The 25,824-nt window shown below is 40.3% G+C and overlaps 1 protein-coding gene across 1 annotated transcript in view; it reads left to right on the top strand.

The window, feature by feature from the left end:
- The first annotated feature begins 6,574 nt into the window (after window positions 1–6,574).
- Window positions 6,575–25,824, top strand: part of PAPSS2 (3'-phosphoadenosine 5'-phosphosulfate synthase 2) — a 40,176-nt gene continuing 20,926 nt past the window's right edge. The window contains exon 1 of the mRNA XM_083365015.1: window positions 6,575–6,781. Coding sequence (XP_083221141.1) covers window positions 6,755–6,781 — 27 coding nt within the window. The 5' untranslated portion in view covers window positions 6,575–6,754. The remainder of the gene's footprint in view (window positions 6,782–25,824) is intronic.

The raw sequence follows: 25,824 nt of genomic DNA, 5'->3' as shown, positions 1-25,824 counted from the left end.
ATTTTTACGTGCTTTTGAACTGCTAGGTTGGCAGAAACTGGGACGAGTAACCAGACCTCCAGTCCTTTCGTCGCGGCCTTAAAACATTTCTTTTTCATCAGGCTGACCTGGACTAAGTATAGGGGTTTTTTAAAAATGTTTTTAATATTTTACCATTAGGGCTTTAGTTTATTTTTTTTAACATTTGTATTATTGTCTTTTATTGTTGTTAGCCGCCCTGAGTCCTTTGGGAGATAGGGTGGCATATAAATCCCAAAAATAAATAAATAAACAGGCGCTCACTCTGTTACACGGCACTTGGGATTCAACCCACCAAACTGCCAACCTTCTGATTGACAAGCTCAGCGTCCTAACCCACTGAGCCACCGCATCCCTTCCTGTAATGACTTTTATATAAATTTACAGTAAAAAAAAGATAAAACAAAAAAAGTAAATGCTTACAGACTTGCTTGACTCTTTAGCACTGTTAAAATGCATTAATTCAAAAACAGACTTTGCTATACTGCCAAAGAAGTTAGATTTTCTCAGGCCAGCATATCATCCATATTCAGATATTATTCAATAAGTAATTTATAATGTTATGTGTCATTCAGCCAATGTATTCATACAGTGCTATGCAAAGGCATCAAACTATATGGTAATAAAAATAAATTAGAACTATATTGCCCAAAATGATTGATAGCTGGGCTTCAGCAATGGGGAAGAATTAAAGGTCATAGCTGCCATCTTGAATTTTTTGTCATTCATCCAGTCAAGGAACAATTATTAGCAACAATTTAAGAACATTTGAAATTTGAATTCACATTCAAAAATCAGAAACATTTATTTTTTATTTATTTTTATTTTATTTTAATTCCATTTATATCCCGCCCTTCTCCGAAGACTCAGGGCGGCTTACAAGCTTAGCAGTAGCCTTCATTCTATGTATATGCCTGCTTATTAGGGCTTTCACCACCCCCGAAGCGGCATTATTACAAAGTTAGCTTATTGCCCCCAACAATCTGGGTCCTCATTTTACCTACCTCGGAAGGATGGAAGGCTGAGTCAACCTTGAGCCTGGTGGGACTCGAACCTGCACTAATTGCAGGCAGCTGGTGTTACTTAAGGAGGCATTAGCCCACTGCTCCACCAAGGCTCCTTTGAAATATTTTAAATCAGTAAGTATTCATAAAAGTGTTACAGTTCTCACACATACACATATACATATATGCATACACATATGTAACCTTAATGGGACATTAATAGATAGTGCCATATACAAAGTAGAAAATCAAATAACTCATTTTAATGAAAGGCTATTTTATTAAATCGTAGGTATCCAGAGGAACATCCTTTAGTTTTCTTTTGATACATAAATCTAGATTTCTGTAATTCAATGTTTCTCAAACTCTGGTCTAAGGACCTCTGGGGTCCCCCCCAAAATGTTCTCAGTAATCTACAAAATCAGAATTATTTGCCAGTCTATATTGAAAAAGAATACAAAATTGAAATTCCATTAAATAACTGTGAGAACTGGTAGTGACAAAAAATGTTAGCTACTCATTTTATATAGCAAGTTTTTACCTGATCATATCTAGGCCATAGGATACTCAAACAACACGTGTTCTCTTGACTAAGATTTAAAAAAAATGCATTTGATATAATTACCTGATCTGTTCAAGGAGTTCATTTTAATATAACGAACTTTATGACATACGCTAGATTCACTGATCTGATACAATTCAGTTTATGCAATTGGCAATTGTCTCTTGATTTACTGCAATGTGCAAGCATGACTAATAGATAAGAAGTGCAAGATGTTGTAATATTTTTCCAAAATATACATAAGTATACACTAATGAAATCTTCAACTTTCACGCATTCTCAAAAGCTTTTTGGGATTCCTACTTGCGATGTTATCCAACCAAGCCATCAGTAGAACACAACGGCCTTGAGCTCACATGAGCTCTGCTTCCTCCCTGATTAAGGCCAAGTCAAGCTCTACAGCAACGGGTCTTCAAACTTGGCCCTTTTATGATTTGTTGACTTCAACTCCCAGCATTCCTCAGCCAGGCATGCTGGCTGAAGAATTCTGGGAGTTGAAGTCCAAAAGTCATAAAAGGGCCAAGTTTGAAAACCCCTTCTCTACAGTATTGCTTTTCAAAGTTGTATGGCAGGGTCCCACCAATTTCTATCTTTCCCACAAACATTTCTTGCGTTTTGAATTATATCTGCAACAGAGCTATATAACTCCTGGCTGTTGATCTGCATAAAGGAAGTAAGTCTCAGTTTATGGGCATCTTCCAGCATTGGCTGCAGCTGGAACAAAAGAAAATAGTAGCTGTTTTGTTCAGAAAAAAAATTAAGGCATTAAGAAGAGATGTAACCTTGTGTATGCATATGTCAAGATGTGATTTATTATATATACAGTATGTACAGTTAGGCTTCAACAGAAAATAGAATGTCTAGTTTTTCATGTCTGCATATTTGCCACATACCGGTAGTTAATAAAAATATCTTGTCTACTTTCAGGGGGGGGGGAATTGAAGTATGGCATTGCCAAACCACCACAAGAAAATTTTTATAAATCTCAGTTTATAAATTTTTATAAATATGGGTTACTAAGTACCCATAATACATTGCACATTTAATAGACTGTAATTGAAAAGCGGGCATTTAGAAATATACTATTAATTTAAATTGTAATGTTTTGATATTGAGATATTGTTACCAATATTGTAATGATTGAGTCATGTGATTTAGCTAAATGTGACCTTTAAAATGATGATTATTGTCATTTATGTTTTTTATAGGTTTACAGATGTTAAAATATTAATTTCAATGTATTGTGGCTTGCGAATGCAATATATGCAATATATTATATTAAGCTGCCATCATAAATGTTAATTAGCGTGCTCCAATCTTGGTCGGTCACTGGGATCAAGAGCTTTAGGACTGGTGTTGGAGCCTATCCTCAGGGAACTGGCCAAGTGTGTTAATTAGCAAGTTAATTAATTAGCAAGCTCCTTTGAATTAAGTGAAATTTACTTTTGAGCAGATATGTATAAGATGTATAGAAATATACTGGGAGCTCAGCCACAAACAATGATTATTCAGCAATTGAACAAATACTTCCAATTATGACCATTTTTTTAAATTATACTTGGCTGAAACTACACAAAAGTAGGAAACAGGAAATCAGAGGCGTGGCCTATAGTCAGGAAAGTTATGCAGTATCACATATCATGTTTAAATGCTTCATAAGTGGATGGAGGACCTGGACACTAAGGGCATTTTTGCCCTATCCTTCCTTGCTATCAATAGCGGGCCTTGAAAAGCAAAAGAAAAATGTGGACGCCTAGAAGACTTATGGTATGTAAATGTGATATAGGGCACTGCATAGCAACATTATTGATCACAGCGTAGATTTTTAAGTCACTTATCTTAATTTTCAGGGTTCTAGCTTGTTGGTGCTTAGTCTATTATGAGACTGTTTTAAGTCTTGATTTAGTGTGGGCTTTTTGATACTTGCACTTGAAAAGGGGTTCATTGGTGTTAAAAAATCTTTCCTTCCCACCAATCTGTTTTCTTGCAACTTATCTGTGTGTGTCTGGGAGAGGGGCGAGTAATGAAATAGGTGTTAAGATGTAAGCTTCACCCTTTTGCAATTATATGGTGAAGGTGAATGTGCATACCAAATAGAATTTGCATCATGACATTATGACTCAGTTAATCATTCTGATGAAAACTTGTAGACATTGTTGAACTTACCTACAATAGATGGAATTAATGATTGGTAGTCTTAACTTTCAGCTTTATGACTCAAACAATAAATGCAAGTAAGATGTTTGTTCGTCATAGCAGTGGGACATACCATCATGACAGCCAATTTTTTGGACACCTAGAATGGTAACCTCTTTGTATTCAAAGCTTCTGAATCTCCTACAGCAACTCTTCAGGTTCAGAACACAGTTCTACCCCTGGCTTCTTGAGTATATAATTAGTTAGATAATATTGTACTAGTTAGGTAATATTGTACCCGGTGAGTAAAGTTGACCCCATTAGATCACATTTCACAAACATCACTACAGAAAGAATTCAGCGGCTTTCTTCTGCCATGTAGAATCCATCTGCAAATTAAAATTGCACATTTCGAACTTGAGGCCTTGTTCCTTGTGCCTCTTTGCTGTTCATTAAAGCAGCCCCTTTTCTATCCTTAGGCTTCTGAACTTAAAAAAGGTGTAGCTGATTTAAGATTTATTAATTTCAATGAATTGATACCACCCATGATGGAAATGATCTCTGTAATCAATGCAAGCTAGGTATCACCATCGTGATCCCTGGGTGCTAATATAAAAGGGTAAATTGCAATTAAAATTCAAGCAACTCCTAGGGACTACATAGTCAAGTTTGTGCAATTTTCTTTGCAACAAAGTAGAAATGAACCAATCTGTTAGTTGCTTCAAGACACATCAATATTATTAGGGCAGTAGTTTTCATGAACAAATGAAATTTGGTGTCCCAATAAAGTTGCTCAGTTTGGACGATGCTACCAAATTCTATGTCTACTTTTTCAGATAGGCTAACTAAGAGTCTGTGGAGATTCTCAGTCATCCAGGCCATACCGGCAGTCGTCTCTAAAGTGCTTTTTCAAAAGGCAACCGGACTGTTTTTTAAAGAACAAAATGTTTCGTTTCTCATCCAAGAAATGTCATCCGTTGTAATGGGGGGGGGAGAAATGGAAGGATAGGTACTGACAGTTGAGACTGGATGGTGGGGGCATGGAAAAATAGATTCCGATTGGATAGTGTGTGTGGTGGGTAACGGAAGGATTGCATTACTTTGCAGTCATCTGGTCCATTAGCACTCTCTGTGGGAGCTCTTGAGGCCACTTGGGTGTTTATCTTTGCCCTCAAGAGTGCAATTGGTTGTGGAATCTTTTTGGCACTACTGCAAGAGTTGCGCTGAAGACTGGAGTTAGGTAGTATCTTATCTCTCCCCTTCTGTTGAGAGAGGGTTGCTCAGTGTTAACATAAATGGCCCCTTTTACACTTCTTTCAAACCAATGATCCTCTCTGTCCAGAATGTGGACTTTGCTGTTGTCTTTCAAATGCAGATGAACCACTGAATGTTGTCCTGATGGGTTTGATTTCCTGTTATGCCATGCACTTGTGAAGTTTTGTTGTACCAATGTACAGATCTGCACGTCTCAGTGCATTGTACTACATATATCACATTGCTCTGTTTGTTGTTCTCTTCTTTGTCTGTAACGGAGGAGCTCCTGCTGGATCTTCTGGATCCTTCTGGATTTGATGAAGGCCCAGTTAGGATACCCCCCCCTCCCTCCAGTAGGAACCTATCCTTCCATCCCACCACCAACCAATCTCAACTGTCGGTACCTATCCTTCCATCTCTCCCCCCTCCCCATTATAACTGATATTAGGTGAGAAATGAAACATTTCGTTCTTCCTTGAGTCGGATTGCTTTTTGGGGAAAAAAAACCACTTTTGAGATAGGCTTAACCAAGGTTTACAATCATCTTCTTTCAAGTTAGCATGGAAAGTTTTCTGAACTTTCTGGAAAGCTCTTGTGGTTTCCCTTCCCATTACTAAGCAGGCTACTTAAGAAGGCAAAGTTGGCCAGGTGCATAACTACCAGCTGTGAACTGCAAATGGCTGTGCCTGCAATTGTCAGCTATTCAGCTTTGCCATCTTTGGCTTCTTAGCGGCTTTCTTCCCATTTGGAAAGAGAAACTTGGAAAAGGTAAGAAGCAAGAGAATCTGTCATCTGGATTCTTGTGCAATTCCGTAAGGGGGGGGGGGCGGGGAGGATGCTCCTTTGGGAAGTGGGGGGGGAGGGATGATGGGGAGGGGGGGTTCAATTTAGATGTTTCTTAAACTTTGTAAAACTTTTCAATAAAAAAAAAGAAAGTAGCTTTTTCTGTCAGCCTCCAAAGCAATCCGCAGCCCCCTCAGGACACGCCAAGTTCAAGGCCAGAGAAGCATCCACCTAACTTGGAAGCGGCGTGAGGGCGGGAAGAGAGGCGAAGCTTCCAGAAAAGCAAGCCAAAAGGTAACGAGTGGAAAGGTCGAGAGAACCAGGACTGTTGCGCAAAGGCAAACTCCGTGCCTCCCTTTCTCTCTCACGCGAGCCTCTCGCGCAGCAGACCTCGCGCTTCTGGAGTTTTCCGAAAGGTAACGTGAATTACTCGGTCAAGCACAGCCTTTAATTCTGCTTTAACCCTTGAAAACAAAGAGAGAGAGAGGGAGAGAGGGAGAGAGAGAGAGAAAGGTGTGGGCGAGCCTGTGTGCGTGCCGCAACCCGTTTCTACCACCCAACGGTACCACACAGACACACGCACAAAAAAGTTCTCTCAAAATCTGGCCGCCGCCACCTGGGCGTCCAGCGAAGAGGGAAGGGCGCAGGCGCGCGAGGGACAAAGGCTCTCCGCTCCCCCCCCAACTCCACTTCCCTCGGCCAGCTGCTCTCCCCGCTCCGTAAACTGTCGCCTCGAGAGGAGGAGGAGCCGAGGGGAGGAGTGCGGCCGTGGGCTGGGAAGTGCTACGTGTCTACTCAGCCCTTAATACCTACTACCCCCCCTTTCCCTCGGCAGCCGCTCAGCTCAGCGGGAAGACAGCCGCCGGGCACCGTTTTTCCTCCCTCCGTCCCTCCCTTGTTGCCGTTGGCTTCTGCCTTCGCTCCCTCTTTCCACGCTGCTCGTGTCCGTAGCCAAGGGAACCGCCGCCGCCGCCGGCACGCGCTCGCCGCCGCCACCATGTCCGAGATCAAAAAGCAAAGGGTGGTAGGTACCGCCTCGCCAGGTTTTGCCTCCGCGCTCGCCGGCTCACCGGAGCGCTCTCCGCGCCGAGCGGGCGCCCCGGCGTTCTAGCCGCGCAACCCTCCCGCGCGCTCACCCCACGCAGACCCCTCCGCTTTTACGCGCGCGCATCATCCTCGCTTCTCCAGCTCCTGCCTGATTGGTTGCTGCCCTCGGCTGTCTCTCTCCCCCATCTCCAGCCCGGGCAGCAGCAGCAGAGCAGCTGCAGCGGCGGCGGCAGCAGGTTGGTAGATGCCAACCTGGGCGCGCCGCTCGAGCAACCGGCTTTCTCTGCCGGCTTCTCGGTGGGACTTTTGCCGCGAGGAAAAAAAAAATGGCACTTGGGGCCCGCGGGAGTCCGGGAAAGGGGTCGGATTTGCTGGTGGGGTTTGAAGCGAGAGACGATGCCAGGGATGGAGGAAGAGGGATGTGACCTTCTGCAGGTTTCATAGGGATGCAAAGCAGTCTCAGATCTGCTGTGGATTGCTCCACGCTTCTAAACAGCCTTGCATTGAGCCTACCCAGTGATCATTCCAGAATAATTCTGGGTTGTTTTTTTTTTTTTAGGGCAAAGGCTTTGACGCGGATAAAAGCCTTCAGCCCATCCCTTGGATCCACTCCTTTGGATAGGTGCCAGTAAAAGGAAACACTGCACTGGCCCTTTCATAGCTCACTAGGATTTATGCTAAGGCAGTCTCCCTGGTGATTCCAGATATGTTGGAGGTACACATGCCTAAAAGTCCCTATGTAGGTGGAAATTGTGAGCATCTGGAAGATTGAACTTCCTGTTCCTTACTCTGCTTCTTCCTAGAGATATGAGAAGGACCTGAACAGCAAGTTTTACCTCAAGGGGTAAAGGTTTCTGAAAAAATTCTCTTTATCAGCTTCCTCTCAAGCAGTTACTTTTGGAAGTGTGTGTTTTCCAGCTTGCTTACATCAGTAGGATCCCTGTCCTCGTGCTTAGAGGATAGTGCATTTTATTTCGGTTCTGATTTCTCATGAAGTGATTGCTATAAGAAATATTACTGCAGCATGTACAATGTTTTAGATTCCTCTTATGCCATTGAATTCAGATATATTTCTTTTCCAAATCTCTCACACAGACGTGTGTGTGTGTGTGTGTGTGTGTGTGTGTGTGTAAGAGGGAGAGGGAGAACAGAGCTACTGGTTTGGATTAACTTTGTCCAGTGAAGCTATATCCCCTAAAATGGAAATCACCAGTAATATTAATGCATCCATCCATTTTCTCATCCATTCACATTGGCCTACACTTTTAAGCAAACAGTAGTAGATGCCTCTGAGTTTCCTTTGTCTTTAACATGTATTTGGTTTATTACATTTCTGTTTTGTCCTCCATCTCTGAGCTCACAGTTGTTGTTTTTTAAAGAACAAGGAACAAAAGTGCTGGAATAAATAAATAAATAGCAGTTGGCCAATCAGGAAGCCCCCATCCATCCTTTTTTAATTTTTGTATTGTCTTTCTTTTTATATATGCCCTGTGAACCGCCCTGAGTCCCTACCAAGGAGAAGGGCGGTATATAAATCAAATAAACTATAACTAACTATAACTATGCTAGAATAAAGCAGTTTTCATGTCTCTCAGTGATCCCCTCTCCTTGAGGTCTCCAACAGGGACTTTAGCAGCTGATTTACAGATTTGTTTTCATCTGCATTCTTTCTGGAATTCAGAGGATACATAAGTAATGCATTCAGTCCCAGAGGCATGGCCTGTGGAAAGCTCCCCTCAGTTGTGGGACGTCTATTTTGTAGTTCTGTGGTTACTTAAATTAAAAGTACTCCGGATGTATTCAGTCATTATATTTACACACGACTGCACAGCACTTGTTGATTCATGTTCTTTCAGGACTAAGGAGCAATTTCTTTGCATTGCACTTGGAGTTTAACCTCTGCTTCCCCTTTAAGCCCTGTAAAATAAGACATAACAAAAGTGCTGAGCTAGAAGTAAGAGAAAATTTTAAAGCAAAGAGTTTTCTAAAGAAACCAAAAAACAACTATTGCTTTTTGTATGATATTCTCTTAGTTTGTTTATTTTTTTTAGATCAAACTTCTATACACATTCGATAAAATAAGCAGAGTTCAGATTCTGCTTTTTGTCCAGTTACTCAAGATGGTATAGCTGAGTAACCCAACCTCCAAATTTATCTCCCCAATAATTCTTTGAGATCAGCTATACCAGGCATGTCAAACTTGCAATGTCATGTGACGTCGTGCGATGTATCGTGAGTTTTTCCCCATTGCCGGCAATGGGGTGGGCACACTTTCAGGATGATGCATCCTGCTCACGGGCCGGCAGTTTGACATGCCTGAGCTATACTGAGTAACGGTGCCCGGTCTCAATATTACCCTAGTGAATTTCTTGGCTGAGAAATTTCTTGGCTGAGAAATTCAAGTCTTCTGAGCATTAGTTAAAAATATAATTTTGCATTTATGTGGGGAATAGAGAAAAAAAGTGCTTGAGGGTGAGGAAGAAAATACAAGCTCCATCCAAATCTTCATAATTATTCCTTATTATGGAGGGATAATTATTCTGTGTACATGATTTTACTACTTTGTGTTATGCTAACATTCACTCATTAATGGTTTGGTCTAGGGGTCTTCAAACGTGGCCCTTTTATGACTTGTGGACTTCAACTCCCAGAATTCCTCAGCCAGCGTGCCTGGCTGAGGAATTCTGGGAGTTGAAGTCCACAAGTCATAAAAGGGCCAAGTTTGAAGACCCCTGGTTTGGTCTTTGGTTTTCTAATTGCCAGCAAAATTGGATGTCCAGATTTCAAGAACAACTGTGTTATTAGTAGTTTTTTGTTGTTGTTTTTTAAAAAATGGTTTGGCAATGGTTCAGTTACAAAAAAACAGTGTACAGGGAGATATGGTATTCTCATTAGCATCTACAGAACATTGAGTAATCGTAGCCAGAATAACTGTTATCCCTAACAGGGAAATCTAATTAGAAATGAACCATGGCATAGAAATTGTTGCAAAAATCTCCAAGAATCTAGTAGCATCTTCTACTAACAATTTTTGCTAAGAGGCATAGGCCTTACGAAAGACCCTTAAATAAAATGTGGGGAACATATCCAACACATCTTCCTCCTCTTATTTTCCTCACAACAACCCCATGAGGTAGCTTGGGTTGAGAGACAGTAACCGGCTCAGGGTCACCCAGTTGGCTTTTATGTCTAAAGCGGGACTTGAAGTCATGGTCTTCTGCTTTCTAACCTGATACCTTGACCACTAGATCTGTCTGTCTATCATAGATCACCTTATGATTGATTCACTCTGCCAGGATGTTTGCTTAGTTCAGGATATCACTCTGCCTCAACATGGCAAAGTGTGGAGGAAAAGTTACATTTCCCAGTGAAGTAAAGTTGCATACAGTGAAGTAAAGTACTGTCGCAACTCTGCCAGCACTCATCTTTGAGAAGTGCTTAAGTTCTGCCTCCCTGTAATCTGTGTCATAGCTAACAAAAGTTTAAACCAGAAGCTGTAAGTAATCCACTTATCAAAATGTATATCTTAGGAACTGGAGGGAGAGAATTGTAATACTGTAAGGATCCAAGATCCAGTATCATTAACATCATCATCATCATTGTGAACCATGGTGGCACAGTGGTTAGAATGCAGTGTTGCAGTCTAACTCTGCTCACTGCCAGGAGTTCGATTCCTTCGATCCTGGCAGGCTCAAGGTTGACTCAACCTTCCATCCTTCCAAGGTTGGTAAAATGAGGACCCAGATTGATGAGGGCAATGTGCTGACTCTGAAAACCACTTAGAGAGGGCTATACAGTACCATGAAACAACGGTATATAAGTCGAAGTGCTGTTGTTATTGCATCCCAATCATCATTATCCAGAATGCCCTGTTGCATTCATTCCTTAAATGACATCACTTCAGTTCATTGACTTGCATGTCTTTATCTTTGGTACAATGCATTATATAGTTATTGCATAGTCCTCTTTTCTTTCAGCATTATCATGGTTTTGTTTAGAGTGAGCTTGCTCTAGCCCAGGGGTAGGCAACCTTGGCTCTTTTATGACTCGTGGACTTCAATTCCCAGAATTCCTGAATTCTGGGAGTTGAAGTCCACGAGTCAGAAAAGAGCCAAGGTTGCCTACTCCTGCTCTAGCCTAAGAAATCCGCTAATTGTATTAGCTTCCCTATTCATATTCAGCTTCATTGTTTCATTGATTGATATTGTAGGGTTAATGTGTTACGTATTTGTCTGAGCCTTCTTACTTTTGAAGGCTCATACAAATAAATTTACTATGTGCAGGATAGCCACCAAACTAGATAATGTTTATTTTTATTTATCTGATTTCTATTAGGAGGGTTGGAAATACAATTGAAATAATTAAACCAGATTGGAGCTTTTAGAAAACATGAAGAAAAGCTACTTTTTCTTAGGAAACTGTGTATGGTTTTGATGGCCCTATTGTGAAGATTCATGAACATACACTTTCAGATTTCAGTAATTATTTGAAATTATGAAACTAAAATAAAAAAAGATTTATGAACCATATTTATCTTTATTCTGGATGCCATATTCACTATGTGGGATGGTCAGAAAGTGATGCATTTTCTTATAGTTAAATAGCATTTTCTTATAAATACCGGTAAATAATATAATTAAACAATCATTGTTTCATGTGGTACATGTTTTTTAAACAAAATTGACCTTAGATTATACATGCCCTATGCAATTTTTTAAACAGAGTTCCAAACATTAGGCATGAAAATTACTGAAAACATTATTTTGGGTGTAACATAATAAAAATTAAGTTCCATCAGTAATGTTTTGTTGTTTTTAATCTAATCCCTCCATAGAACAAACACATAGTTTGAAAAATACACTCCATCTTTCCTGGTGACCTGCGTCACTTAGCCAACAATTTTTTTAAGTGCTTCTTGGATAAGGACCTTACTCAGGTAAACATAAATCAGTATGTTTAAGTGCTATGAAAACAATGCAATTTAAAACAATTTAAATTTGGGTTGGTTTCTAATCAACATTTTTTCTCTTGGGTATATTGATGGTCATTGACCAGGAAGCTCTGTTGTTTAAAATGGGATTAACAACTTTGTTGTTTAAAATGGGATTAACAAATACATTCTAGACCTGCTTGTAAAGAAATGTGTCTAAAGTTGGCCAGGTTTTATTATGCTACTATAATAATCTCTGAAAGGGATGTGGTGGCTCAGTGGGTTAGGACGCTGAGCTTGTCGATCAGAAGGTCAGCAGTTTGGCAGGTCGAATCCCGAGTGCCGCGTAACAGACTGAGCGCCTGTTACTCGTCCCAGCTTCTGCCAACCTAGCAGTTCGAAAGCACGTAAAAATGCAAGTAGAAAAATAGGGACCACTACGGTGGGAAGGTAACAGCATTCCGTGCACCTTTGGCATCTAGTCATGCCGGCCACATGACCACGGAGTCATCCTTGGACAAGCGCTGGCTCTTCGGGTTTGAAACGGAGATGAGCACCGGCCCGCATGTGATATGGAAAACAAATCAATTTTCCTTCCTTTCAATTGCCTAAGCTGGAAATAAATTAAATTCGTCTATTTATTATTTTAATGTTGCCAAGAAGAGCAGGTTTGGTTTCAATTAAGATGGTCATTTTGGAGAAACCTTCCCCAGTGTGATGTTTTCTGAAGATGATTTCAAATTTCTTGGTAACTTTGGGTATTTGGAAATTAAAATACAATACATTTCAAAAGCAAAGTCAGACAAGGCTATTTGGGAAACATCTCAAGATTTCTGTCCTTTGTAACATTTAGCAACACCATATCTATGGCATTGAGCATTGCCCAATAATCAACAATATGAAGGGAGGGTTGAGAAACTACACCATGTAGTATTGCCACGACATACCGTAAGCTGTGCCTTAAATTCAAAAGAGAATGTGAGCATTTTTTAATTGTAGTGTCACATTTTCGGTACACGGAGTGTGTCACATTTCATTTCCTGTGTTTTTCTCATAACAGCTGGTGAGCCAAACTAGGCTGAAAGTGCTTTGCTCACTGAGCTACGTGACTGCACAAAAATAAGAATCATAGTCTTGGGAATGTAAACCTAGATTCCTAAATACTTTTGGAACATTCATGTTCATTGTAGAATATTTTTTGTTTTATATCAGAGAGGTATACATAGAATAACAGACTCAATTAAATACATATTTCACCTAATTATGTAATGCTCTGTCCAAGTTCGGGCTAACAAAATATTTTATAGAAATTTGGGTCCAACCCATATGAATTTTCTCTTTTTCCACCCACATGGAATTCTAATCGTAAAATTATGAACGATTTTTTTATTAACCATTGGTCTCTTTGTAAATTTCCAATGGTCCACCTTTGAGAGGCCGTTTGATGCAGTGGTTAAAGCATCAGAGTAGAATCTAGAAAATTGTGAATTCTAGTCCTTCCCTGGGCACGAAGCCCGTCGGAGTGACTTTAGGTGAGCCATTTTTTTTTCCTCAGCCCTAGAAAGAAGTCGGTAAGGACAAACCACTTCCAAAATCTTGACAAGAAAAGAAGTCTCGAAGAGTCAGCACTAACACAAAGGTAAAAGAAAGAAAGAAAAAAGAGAGAGAGAGGAAAGGAAAGGAAAGTGAAGAAAGAAAGAAAGAAAGAAAAGAAAGAAAGGAAAGAAGGAAAAAGAAAGAAAGAAAGAGAAAGAAAGAAAGAAAGAAAGAAAGAAAGAAAGAAAGAAAGAAAGAAAGAAAGAAAGACCCACCTTGAAAATAAAGATCCATATTTCAGAGGAGCTTTCAAAACTAGAGCTAGGTGTTAAATTTAGGATTCTGTGTATCATCAAAAGAAGTATGTCTGATCTTCTGGATAGACACTTTCACCAGCCAGAGAGAAGTTTTGAAATAACTGTGGTAAACCATATATGTAACTAGAAACTGTCCCTTCGTTACCGTTTTATGGTTTGCACAATTCAGGCATTCATACCTTCCTTTTTCCACTCGAATTTCTATGTTGGGAGCCTCCTCTTTAATTCTTTTTTGATACGTCTTGGGAGTATATTGAAGGGAGGATTGTAGTTGCAGAGTTAACTAGCGAGCATCCAGAAATGCCTTTTAAAATGTATTTTTTGGAATTGGTATCTTAAAAGTAGACAGTTACTCAAATGCATAGTGTTCACAAGAAAAGATAGGTGGCAGCTATCTGCAACAGTATTTTTTTTAGGTTACAAAGCCTTGCAAGGCATGAGTTAGGCTACTTTTGGAGGAATGAACAATTCTGAAAATAATGAAAATGCTCAGTACTCAGAAGAATGAGTAGCTCAGGTGAATAAGCTATGTTATGAAACATACAGTAGCACTGAAAGTATAAGTGTTGTAAGGACCCAAATGACACAACCTTGAGAAACAATGGCCTTTTACATATTGCAATGTTGATTTGAGGAACACTCCAGTGCAATGTGTATGACAACCATGACCTGGATGACTGAGAATCTCCATAGACATCTCCCTCTGGTGATCAGTCCCGTAGAGCAAGGGTCTACTTGCCACTTTATGACTAATGGACTCCAACTCCCAGAATTCCTCAGCCAGCATGAGGAATTAACAGTAATTGACAAAGTCATAGTAGATATAGAAGCAGATTGCTTATATGTTCAGGAGTTAACTCATGGAATCTGCAAAAGTATCAATGTTTTATATACTTGTGCTTATAGAAACCTATCTCTATCTAAAGGGGAAATGGGCCTCAAGATTGTGATCTCACTCCGTTTAGTCTGATCCCTTTTTGCATCATAGTTCATGGAAATCTTAGCCTTTCCCTTTAATATGATTCAGCAGTATTTCAGTAGCAGCTAAAGTGCTGGACTAGACAGAAAATTAATCCTTTCTTAACCATGAAAGTCGGCTGGGTGTTTTGAGCCAGTTACTCTTTTGCAGGCCAACCATTTTATAAGGTTGTGGGAAAAATAAGAGGCAGGAGCATTTACTCTCTGCTGAACCAAAAATAAAAGTGGGAAGAAAATCTAACAAACTAACTTGAGTCTGACTAGGATTCCTTGATTAATCAGGGTTTTGAAGCTAGCTGCAAATAATAAAATATTTAGGGTGCAGTTTGAAGGAACAACATTATAAAAAGTAGAGCTGAGGGGGGGGAAATTATTGGACAATGTTTTCCCTGGGATCCATCAAAAAAACCACCGAAGAGAATGAGTCTTTGAAAATTCTCTTCATTGGTACAAAAAGGTGGCTAGGAAAAAAATGACTACAAATGTTTTTAAACATGGTCCAGAAACTCCACTCAAGATTATAAATTGCAGTTTAAATTGTCAGACAATGGAGATTGTTGGTTCCCTCGCAGTGTGGGATTGTGTTTAAGAGGTTAGACTAGTACAGGGGTCTTCAAACGTGGCCCTTTTATGACTTCTCGACTTTTCAACTCCCAGAATTCCTCAGCCAGTGTGCCTGGCTGAGGAATTCTGGGATTTGAAGTCCACAAGTCATAAAAGGGCCAAGTTTGAAGACCCTTGGATTAGTAAAAAGGAGATTCAGGTTGTAGTTAACTTCAGCCACAGAATGAATGAATAAAAATCCCCCTTCTCACCATTATGGGTGTTCTGTGTCTTCCTCAATCTCAAGTCCTCTATCAGAGGTCTGGGAGTTTGAGGGTTCTCTGCCGCATCTTAGCTGTTCCTAGCACTGCACACTTTTTGACAGAGAGCTCTGATGTTGTTCCTGGGATCTGTTGGAGTCACTCCTCCAGTTTAGAAGTCACAGCCCTGATTGCTCCTCTTACCATTGAGACTACTTTGGCCTTTACTTTCCACCTATTCTCTAGTTCAGGGGTCTCCAACCTATGGGCTGTGGCCCAGTGCGCATTTGTGCATGAGTGTGGATGCTAGCACCGCTGCCAGCATCACGTGGGCTCTAGCGGCCCATTTGCGCATGTGCCCAGGTGCCAGTGGCCTGCTTGAAAATGTGCATGGGTGCCAGAGGGTGCGGCAGCCTGCTTGTGCATGCATGCACGCTACCGCCACCATCGTTTGTGTGCCGATTTGCACATGTGCACTCATTTCCCTGCCCCTCCCTTTCCTTCCTGGCCGCCAAGCCGGAAAGGTTGGGGAGCTCTGCTCTAGTTCCTCCTTCAGGCCCTGGTACTTCCTCACCTTCTTATACTCCTTCCTTATATTGCTGACACTTGGCACTGCTACATTTATCATCACTACTGTCTTCTGGTCATTGTCTCTTATCATGATGTCTGGTTGATTGGCCAGTACCTGCCTGCCTGTCTGCATCTGGAAGTCCCACAGGATTGTTGCTTTGTTATTCTCCACAACCTTCTATGGAATGCCCCATCTTGACTTGAGCGGGTCTAGCCTCTGTACACTGTGCAGATGTTCCTATACAAAATGCCAGCTTCTTGGATGCGTCATTCAGGGCATATGTTCTTCCTGCCTGCATCTTACACCATGCCTCTATGTGTTGGATTGTCTCTGAGGCCTTTCTGAATAGTCTGCATCTTGGGTCCTGTCTAGTTTAGTAAACCCCTGCTCCTTTGGATCTGGTGCCTAATGCCTGTTCTTGTGCTTCTAGGATCAGTGCCTCAGTGCCGTCTTTTAGTCCAGCCACTTGTAAGATTTCATGATGTCTACCACCTTAGTTATCTGTTGATGATACTTTCCGTGCAGACTCTTGTTTTGCATGGCACGTCCTTCACTTGATTTTCCTCCCATGTCTGCTGATGCTTCATGCTTTTTCTGAGCAGCTCATCTTCAACTGCCATCTAACTGATGTACTCCTGCATGCTCTGGGTTTTATCCAGGACAGTGGCTTTGACACTCACTAGACCCCACTCATCCTCTTTCTGGCTGGTGTACGTTTTCTGGGTGTTGGACTTGTTGTGAGGAGTTTCTGGGTCTTCACATCATCAGCTTCCGTGTCCTTCTTTGGTTAGCTCACTATACCAGCAGGTATCTGACTGACTGAGAGGGCATAAATTGTTATGGGCTGGTTCTTCCCACTTAGTTGGCTCTTCAGTTGTCTTGTACTTTGGTGGTACTTGGATGTTGCTGTCTTTCTTACCTTCTCATTGTGAATCCCATGTGTGGGATATCAAGATGCTTATAACTGGTCTGTATGTCTGCTATGTGGGCCACTGATAGTTCCACTCCATCCTCTCTTGATTACCATCTGGCCATATTTCTTCAGTCCAAATGACATTCTAATGTTCTCACTGTAGCTTTGTGCTAATAGGATCAGTGAGTCAGTGTTTTAGTCACTCTTAGCATATAGCTTACTGACATCCATTTAGAGCAGAGGTCCCCAACCAGGGGTACCAGGGACCGGTTCTGTGGCGAGAAGTTTTTTCACGGACCGTAGGGGGTGGTGTTTTTGTGTGCTGCCTGCATCCCACAGATGGGGCTTTGCTTCTTTGTGTGGCCCAGTTACTGGCATGCCACGGCTTGGTACTGGTCCACGGACCGGGGATTGGGGATCCCAGATATAGAGGAGGTGGCTGATATATAGTTACACTCTTGAAAATATATCTGTATCCACTTCTTGTCGGTTATATGGCGGAGGGCATTCAAGCCTATGCAGAAGAGCAGTGAGGACAGTGCATCAGCTAGTATATGACCCATTTGAGGGCCAGTTGTTTGAGCGGTCTTGAGTTGCTTCTATTGTTGTCTTCCATAATCCCATATAGTTCTTGAGGAAGATCCTTAGTGTTCTGTTGAGTTTGTATAGCTGTTGTTTATCTCTATGCTATCTATATACAACTCAAAAAAGACATTCAAAAAGCCCCCCAAAAACGCTCCTTACGTAATCAATACTTGTATGAGCAGAGACTAACACCAACATTAGCACTAGACCAACAATCGAGAAGTAGACAATATCCCGATCAAGAAGCTTCCAATGCAGACAAACAAGCTAACAGTCAATAACAGCTTGATCAAGGAACCAAGGAGACTTCTCTCATCAAGACTGAAAGGGCAAGCGTCTAATATATATAATAAAAGCAAACCCCACTTGATTACTAGCACTGATGATGTTGCCTAGTTTGGCAATGAAATGTCTTCAAGAAAACAACCAAGTTCAGAGAGAACCAAGGACCTCACAGTTTAATCCTAAGCCACAAATATTCTCTTCTGTCGGTACATACGCATACACATTTGCCTTCAAGTCAATATTAACTCCTGGCAACTCCAATGACACATCCCTGCAGTTTTCTTGGCAAGATTTCAGAAGTGGCTTACCCTTGTGTTCTTCCCAGGATTGAGAAAGAGTGGACAGTTGAAGGCCACCTAGCTGGCTTTGTACTAAAGGCAGAACTAAAACCATAGTCTGCTGGTTTCTAGCTAGTGCTTTAATTAATACATCAAACTGATTCTTTAATAAGAATTAGTCATTGATAAAGTCGGCATCAAGCATCCAGAAATTTGTCCTAAATATTGCCAGTGTGTGAGACAGGGAAGTAAGAGAGAAACTGGCTGCATCTGAAATCTCTGCCTTGTTATGGATAAAACAATAAACACATAATTAAACATGCACACACTGTTCTCAAGTTATTGCAGATATGAGACAAATGGCATTACTCTTTCAAGGCCAGCTGAATTCCTTGAGGGAAAAAAATGTTTTCTTTGAACGGGATTATTCCTAAGAAGTCTTTGCTAATTCAGACACTTAATTTGAATTAGCTAAATCAAACTTTTAATTAACATTGAATTAATTAAGCAGTTAGAACATTCATTTTTGTAATAAACAGCAAAGCATATTATAATGAAGGGTAAGTTATTTATATATTTTTCTTTGCTATGTTCTCATGCTTTATTTTTAAATTCTCTTTTTTGCACTTTTTTATAATTGCATTGGTTTTTATTTGTATAATAGAAATGCTTAGAAGATTGAAATTATTACATCACAACTGTACATTGCAATTTCACATGATGGAATTTTTGATGCCAAACCTACGAAGGAAGGCCATATTTCTAGTCATCTCGCAACAGACCCCAGCTACAGTGAGACCACAGACAGAAGCTCTCCAGTTCATCACTGATGTCCATTGAAAATTATAATAATGTTGTGTGTACACTCTGCCTGACTTAACAAGTAACACTATCTTCTAAATTTTCCCAAAGCTTGGTGCGTGACCTTCCACACATGATGGTTTAGTATTATGTATGAACCAAGACGTTGTGACTTGTTCAATAGCATGATTTAAACATCTTGGCTTATTCTTTATATGTGACTGCAGTATATCTAACTGTGAAGCTTATTTAAGGCTGATTTTGCCTGAACACTGCACTTAAACGTCCGCAGCCTAAAAGCAGGAAGTTTATTTTTACTGGTTTGCAAGAGTATCGTACCAGGAGAAGATACTTAACATAATGTCTTCCAAACAGATGGATAATCATAAAGACTGTTTTGTCTACTTTGAGTTAACATAGAGATAACAAAGATAATATCCTGTGATGGGTCACTGTTGGACAAAGGCGAATCGAGTTGAATCTCAGGCTTGTTTAAGGTAGTGAGGAAAAGAGGGAAAGGTTCATGGTTCCTTAGCAATACAGGGCATGCTTTGTAAGCACACTTGGTGCTTGGCATTTCCAGATAGAAGTGGTGAATGCCTCAGTACTGAATAACATGGCAGTCCTGAACAAGCGCAATCAATGGACTGACTGATTTAAGTGGTTTCTCCTGTTTATTTGCCTGCGCTTAAAAAGACTCCTTCAACTCATACTCAGGCTCTGACTGGTCATGGAAGAAATGCCACATTCAATCCACTTCTCCTTTTCCTATAATAATCTCCTAGAAACAGTGATCCTATTATAGAAGCTTGTGTTACTTTGTTTTGGCCTAAAGGGAGGCTATGCAGATTCTTCCTTTTGGTGGGATATAAGTGGGTGTATCTTTCTCCCTCTTAATATTTTTTGCCTGCCTATTTATTTATTTTTCTTCAATTTATACTCCACCCAACAGCATAAGCTTTGGGTGGATCCTCTATAAATATCATACAAATCATTTTTTAAAAAATCATTTAAAAATAATAGTAATTAAAAGGGGGCTGTGAAAGAAATTCTACCAAATGTATAGGCAGATTCTCAGTCAGTTTATGGCTGCCCCAAAGGTGCTTTGGATAAATAAAAACCATTTGGTTTGCTGTCCAAAGGTACTTTAGATAAAGCACCTTTGGATAGCAAACCAAATGGTTTATTGGAACAATTTAGGAGCTGGGAGACAAAAAGGTTTTCTGAGCTACAGTAGGAGCAGAGAATGATTAGAAAGGCCAGGAGGAGGGCAGCCCAGGTCTATGGCTTCTCCTACAACTAGGAAAGTAGGGATTTATGTGCAAACAAAAGTGGCAACGGTTGATTCCCTATGTGCTTGAAGGATGATTGAACATACTTCTGACAGTGTTTTGTCAAGAGGACACCAGTAAATTAACTTATTCTCCCTCAGAACTACCCCAATGCTGTATTTCTGAACAAATGTTGGGTGCTCGTGTATTATATCAGCCTTCTCAAATTTGTTGCTTTCATCCATATAAATTAGAATTAGAATTCCCACAGTGCCAGAGAATCCTTGAGGATGCCCCTGCTTTGGGAATTGTCATGATCAAAGGCTACCAGCTGCCAATGACTGTTGTTGTGTCTTACTCAAGGCCTTAGCTGGACATTTTTGGGTACCATGGCAGGTTTGAACTGGTTCTTCCAAGTCCTGCAGATATTCCAAAGGCGAATCAGATTTATTTTAAAAAATAAAATCTCAGAATTTGTATTCCCAATACACTCATGGAGTGGCATGAAGTTGAAAAAGATTGCATTATGAAAGTAGATAATTTGATGACTTCCTGCCAACAGATTTAATGACAATAGATTGCAGCTGATATCAACCCTGAACATTATGTTGTCATTCAGACAGCACCATCTCCAAAAATACTTTGAAACAAACCTGTTGATTATATTCATTCCTGCTGACTGCTAAACTCTGATACCACATATATATCTCGCTGTAGCTGACCTCCAAAATTCATTTAATCTTCCCAAACCCTATAGCAATGCTTTTCAAACTTGACAACTTTACCATGTGTGGACTTCAATTCATGCTGGCTGGGGAATTCTGGGAGCTGAAGTTCGCACATCTTAAATTTGCCAAATTTGAAATTTAATGACTTAAGAGTAACAAAAAAGTCCACGTACAAAAGGAAGGCAATAAATCCCTCGGCTCCGTTTGTCTTTTAGTACACGTTATGTTCAGTTGGTCTCTTGAGTTGAAGGGGAAGGAGAATTTCTAATGAGATGAAGCAGCCTGGCTATCAAGCTGCCATTCTTCCTGTATTAAAAATCCTAGCAGGTGCCCCAAAAGTAATATGAAATCAAGCTATCTGTTTTGAAACCAGGCAAATTCACAGTGTCTCCAACCAAGGTTGTGAGGTACAACAGGGACTAAATTCTAAACATGGTCTTCTGGGGAAAGGGCTTCTGTAACATCAGTGTTTCCATATCACTCATTCACACACACACACAAATCAGTAATATCCTTCACGCCCCCACTTTTGGCAAAAAAGAAAAGAAAAACATAAAGAACAAGTAAAACTTGCTCTTTGTTCTTCCCCAGTCTCTATGACTGCTTAAGAATAGGACCCATCAGATAGAAATAGTACTGATTTATTTTACTCTTGCTAAACAGATACTAAAGGATTGCTTAGTGTGGCTGAAACTTGGGAGTTAGGAGAATCAATGATGCAAGAGTTCCCTTGATGGAGAAACAAATCAATATCAAGGCCATTAGGAGCCGAGCCAAAATTCATTAAGCTCCAAAGCTGCTGCCTTTCAACTAGCACCAACTTCTTACATAGAAGGGTTCTTATCTTTCTAGATGAATACTGTCAATATAAGGTAAAGGTAAAGGTTCCCCCGCACATGCGTCCTAGTCGTTTCCGACTCTAGGGGCCGGTGCTCGTCTCCGTTTCAAAGCTGAAGAGCCAGCGCTTGTCCAAGGACGTCTCCATGGTCATGTGGCTGGCATGACAAGACGCCAAAGGCACACGGAACACTGTTACCTTCCCACCGTAGTGGTCCCTATTTTTCTACTTGCATTTTTACGTGCTTTCAAACTGCTAGGTTGCCAGAAGCTGGGACGAGTAACAGGCGCTCAGTCTGTTACGCAGCACTCAGGATTCGACCCGCCAAACTGCCGACCTTCTGATCGACAAGCTCAGCATCCTAACCCACTGAGCCACCGCGTCCCTTACTGTCAATATGGTCCTCCTTAAAAATAAAACAAAACCATAGAGTTGGAAGGGATCTAAGAGCCCATCAACTCCAACCCTGTGCACTGTGCAGAATTCAGCATACCATGATATACTTAGTTGTATCTTCTTGATTAGTCATAACGTGACGTTTTCATAATTTGCAGAGTTCTCAAACATTATTTTGCTATTGACCTTTTGTATCTGTTGGTTTGTTTTCTACAAAACGTGGGAAGATGCGAGCATGGACTTGGCCTCATAACTGATAAAGCTGGGACCCGAAATGAGGTCAGCTTCAATGCTGCTTGACTTTATGTAAGAGCTTAAGGAACTGGTTTTGCCAGTTGGCTTGGAGCGCCAACGAAGGGTCTTCATGTTGGGGGTGGCTGAGTGATTCACAACAGATCCAACCCTTTCCCCCCTCATCATATTCCCTCCTCCCATCTTTTTAGCTAGCTAGGTTGATTTTTATAATATTTATAGTATTGTATTTATATTATTATAAATTATACAGTTTTATCTTTTAATATTGTAAACCAGGGGTCATAAACCTGTTCATCCTGGGGGCGCATGCTGTGCCACCCCACGCGCACAGACAAATTTACCAGCTGCTCCCTTTCCCTCTGGGCCACCAGCATGAAAATGTTAGTGACCTCTGGTTTACAATATTAAAATTATAATACTATAAATACAATACTATAAATATTATAAAATCAACCTAGCTAAAAAGATGGGAGGAGGAAATATGATGAGGGGGGAAAGGGTTGGATCTGTTGTGAATCAATCAATCAGCCACCCCCAACGTGCATGCGCAAATGGGCTGTGCAACCCCCGGGTGTGCTAGCGGCCCCATTTGCACAGGCAGTAGCCACTAGCAGCTGCCGCTAGCCCCTCGCACATGCGCAAACGGGTGAGTGCGCGCACTGGCCATCCTGTCCTGTGGCCCAGTGGCCAGTAGACCACAGCCTGGTAGTGGGCTGCAGCCCATAGGTTGGGGACCCTTGTTGTAAACCACTCAGAGGCCCTCTATGACAAGGTGGGTAGCTAATAAATTTTACTAACAAACAAATTCAAGGCCTCTGGAATGAATCTGCACCCTTCTCCCTGAAAATATAGTTGACTTCACCCTCCTGGCCTTTGGAAAGGCTATAACTAAGGTTCTCGTAGTTCTAGGTTGGAGAAAAACAATTGGAGGTTGTAAAGAAGAGATTGGACAACCATTTGTCTGAAATGCTAATCTCCTGCTTCAGCATGGGATTAGAAGACTAGAAGACCTCCAAGGTCCCTTCCAGCTGTATTATTTTGTTATTCTGTTAAATAACCTGGTTATTAACCCAGAGTTTGACCCAAGTTGACTTGAGTTCTTTTCTAGAGGACTATAATAGAAATTTGGGTTCTGGTCACCCATTAATGTTTGTTGTTATTTTTAACTATTATTTTCTTCTTGTTTATTGATTGTACACTGCACAGAATGACAACTATTGGCGTCAGGAGGCCATATAAATTTAATAAATATTTTAAATTACTTGTAGCTTCCACTATTAATAGAGATTTATTCTACATTGATGAAATATAGACTTTATATAGTTCTCTTTCAGTGCATTTCAGTTATTTTAATTGAAGCAGGTCACAGTTTCATAAAGCTGCCATAGGAGAAATAATCATTTCCAATATTTCAATTTTAGTTTTGTAATGTTGTAAAATAAAAAGTATAGATCAATGCTTTTATGAGCTTTTATAGCCTATGACTGCTTCCCTAGAACTCGTTCAATTTAGGTACCATTGATTCAAGGTTTCAGACATATTCTATTTACAGGTTTCCACACACCATCATTTTGCAGAAATGATTTAAAAAATCAATTTATTTGCAATAAGAGAAAATAGCATTTAATTGAGCCTATGGTTTTGTTTAAAAAATGATAAAGGCCGTGCTATTTTTATTTTTCTGAAAGCCAGTAAAATCATACTGATATAAACCATTTGTCATCTCTTGAAGAAAATCCAAAGTCATCATTATGCTATAAAAATGTCTTGCCAAAGCATAATGTTTTGCGTTATTGGCAAAAAAAATTATTGCTGCCATAAAATGCCGATTCATAATTGCAGGCCAATTATAAAAATGGGCAGGGTAATTCATATTTAGCACACCATGTAACATTACTGAGATCACGATTTTTTTATCTTATTGTTTCCTCTAATCCAGCCCTTTCCCAACATGGAATTCTGTGAATTGGGACTGAATTCCCAGCTTGCTTTGTTCTCACAAATTATTTGGAAACCAGAGCAGATTGTTCTCAGTTTCTCAAACCTAGCAACTTTTAGATATATGGACTTCAGTTCCCAGAATTCCCCTGCCAAAATGGGTATCCAACTTTTACTGAGTTCAGGAATGGCATTTAATGCATCTAGCAAAGAAGAAATCATCTACCTTTTTTTGGTAGCTGATTCTGTTATCAAACCTCTGCTTCCATTAAGAAATCAATATCTGCTTTGTCACAGATCTGCTTCTTTGTCCTTTGTGGTAACCTTTTTCCTTATAGTTGTCTTGCACTAGACTAGCTCTTTGTCATGTCTTCTAGAGTCTTCCAACTAACATTGTACCAAGGTAATAATAATGCAGGAAGCCCTTATGTCATTTTAATTGTGGCCTGGTGTTATTATAAAGCTGTTATAAGAGCAGAAATGACCCTAATATAATTTTTAAAAAATTATGTAATTATTCTGAATGCAGCTTTGATAAATATTTAAATGCTTGGTTGTAATTTTTAGTTTACTAGTTTCACAGATGAAAGAGGTAAACTTTCCTTGATTTCACATCCCGATTGGCCGAAAAATAAGTGCACTAAAAAGTACAATTTTGCTCAGCTTGCAGATGCAAAATGAGGGATCAGTCTAGTCTAGTCTGAATCACTGCTTGTTTGAGGATGACGGTTGGGTTGACTTTCTTATGAGACATCACATGTTCCATGTTTGTAGAAGGAAAATCTGGTATAACCGTGCCAACATTAATAAGAGGAAAGTGCTAAGATTCATACCCGTGGGTAAAATAGTTTCCCTACTGTTTCCTCAAACTGTATTGAATGAAATCCCGTCTGATTTGGCAGTGATGTGGAATCTTAGCTGAAACTGTGAGGTTTCTGCCGAAGCTGTTCACTTTCTGTAGATGACAAAGAGGCCCTGTGCAACCAGAGAGAAGACAGAATAACCTAGCAATTCTACAGTATTTATTTATTTATTTATTTATTTATTTATTATTTTTATTTGTATACCGCACTTCTCCCGAAGGACTCAGGGCGGTGAACAGGGCAAACATTTTTTTGATGTTTGTATTGAATGATAGTGCTGCTGCCCGCTTGGGAAAGTTCAAGCAGAACATCTTGTTCCATGTTCCGTTCTGACACAGAACGTCCTATCGGGTTTCCCCAATCTCGTTGTCTCCAGATGTGTTGGGACTGTAATTCCCCAACTCCCAGTTAACCTTTGGTTATATTAATTGAGAAATCTGAGATTTGTAGCCCCCGTCTATGTTTCATCCAAACACTTTCATCTGGGATACAGATGTGCCATTAAAAAGCCTCAAGGCCACAATACACATCCCGCTATTTCACAATCTTAATGCTTGCGTAACAACTTTTAGTTTTAGGAATGACATATAGCTAGGTTTTAGCAAAGAACTACTATGGTAAGATTCATATTTTAATGCAGAAGATTCTTAAAGTGAATATAAAAATTAAATCAGAAGCTTTTAGATTTAAAGGACAAAGAACTTTATAAAAATCTGGAACCTTTTTGTTATATA

Source organism: Vipera ursinii, assembly GCF_947247035.1.
Source record: "Vipera ursinii genome assembly, chromosome: 5".
In the NCBI taxonomy this organism is placed as follows: Eukaryota; Metazoa; Chordata; class Lepidosauria; order Squamata; family Viperidae; genus Vipera; species Vipera ursinii.
Note: the sequence above shows the minus strand (reverse complement) of the source record. Positions and strands in the feature narration are given on the sequence as shown.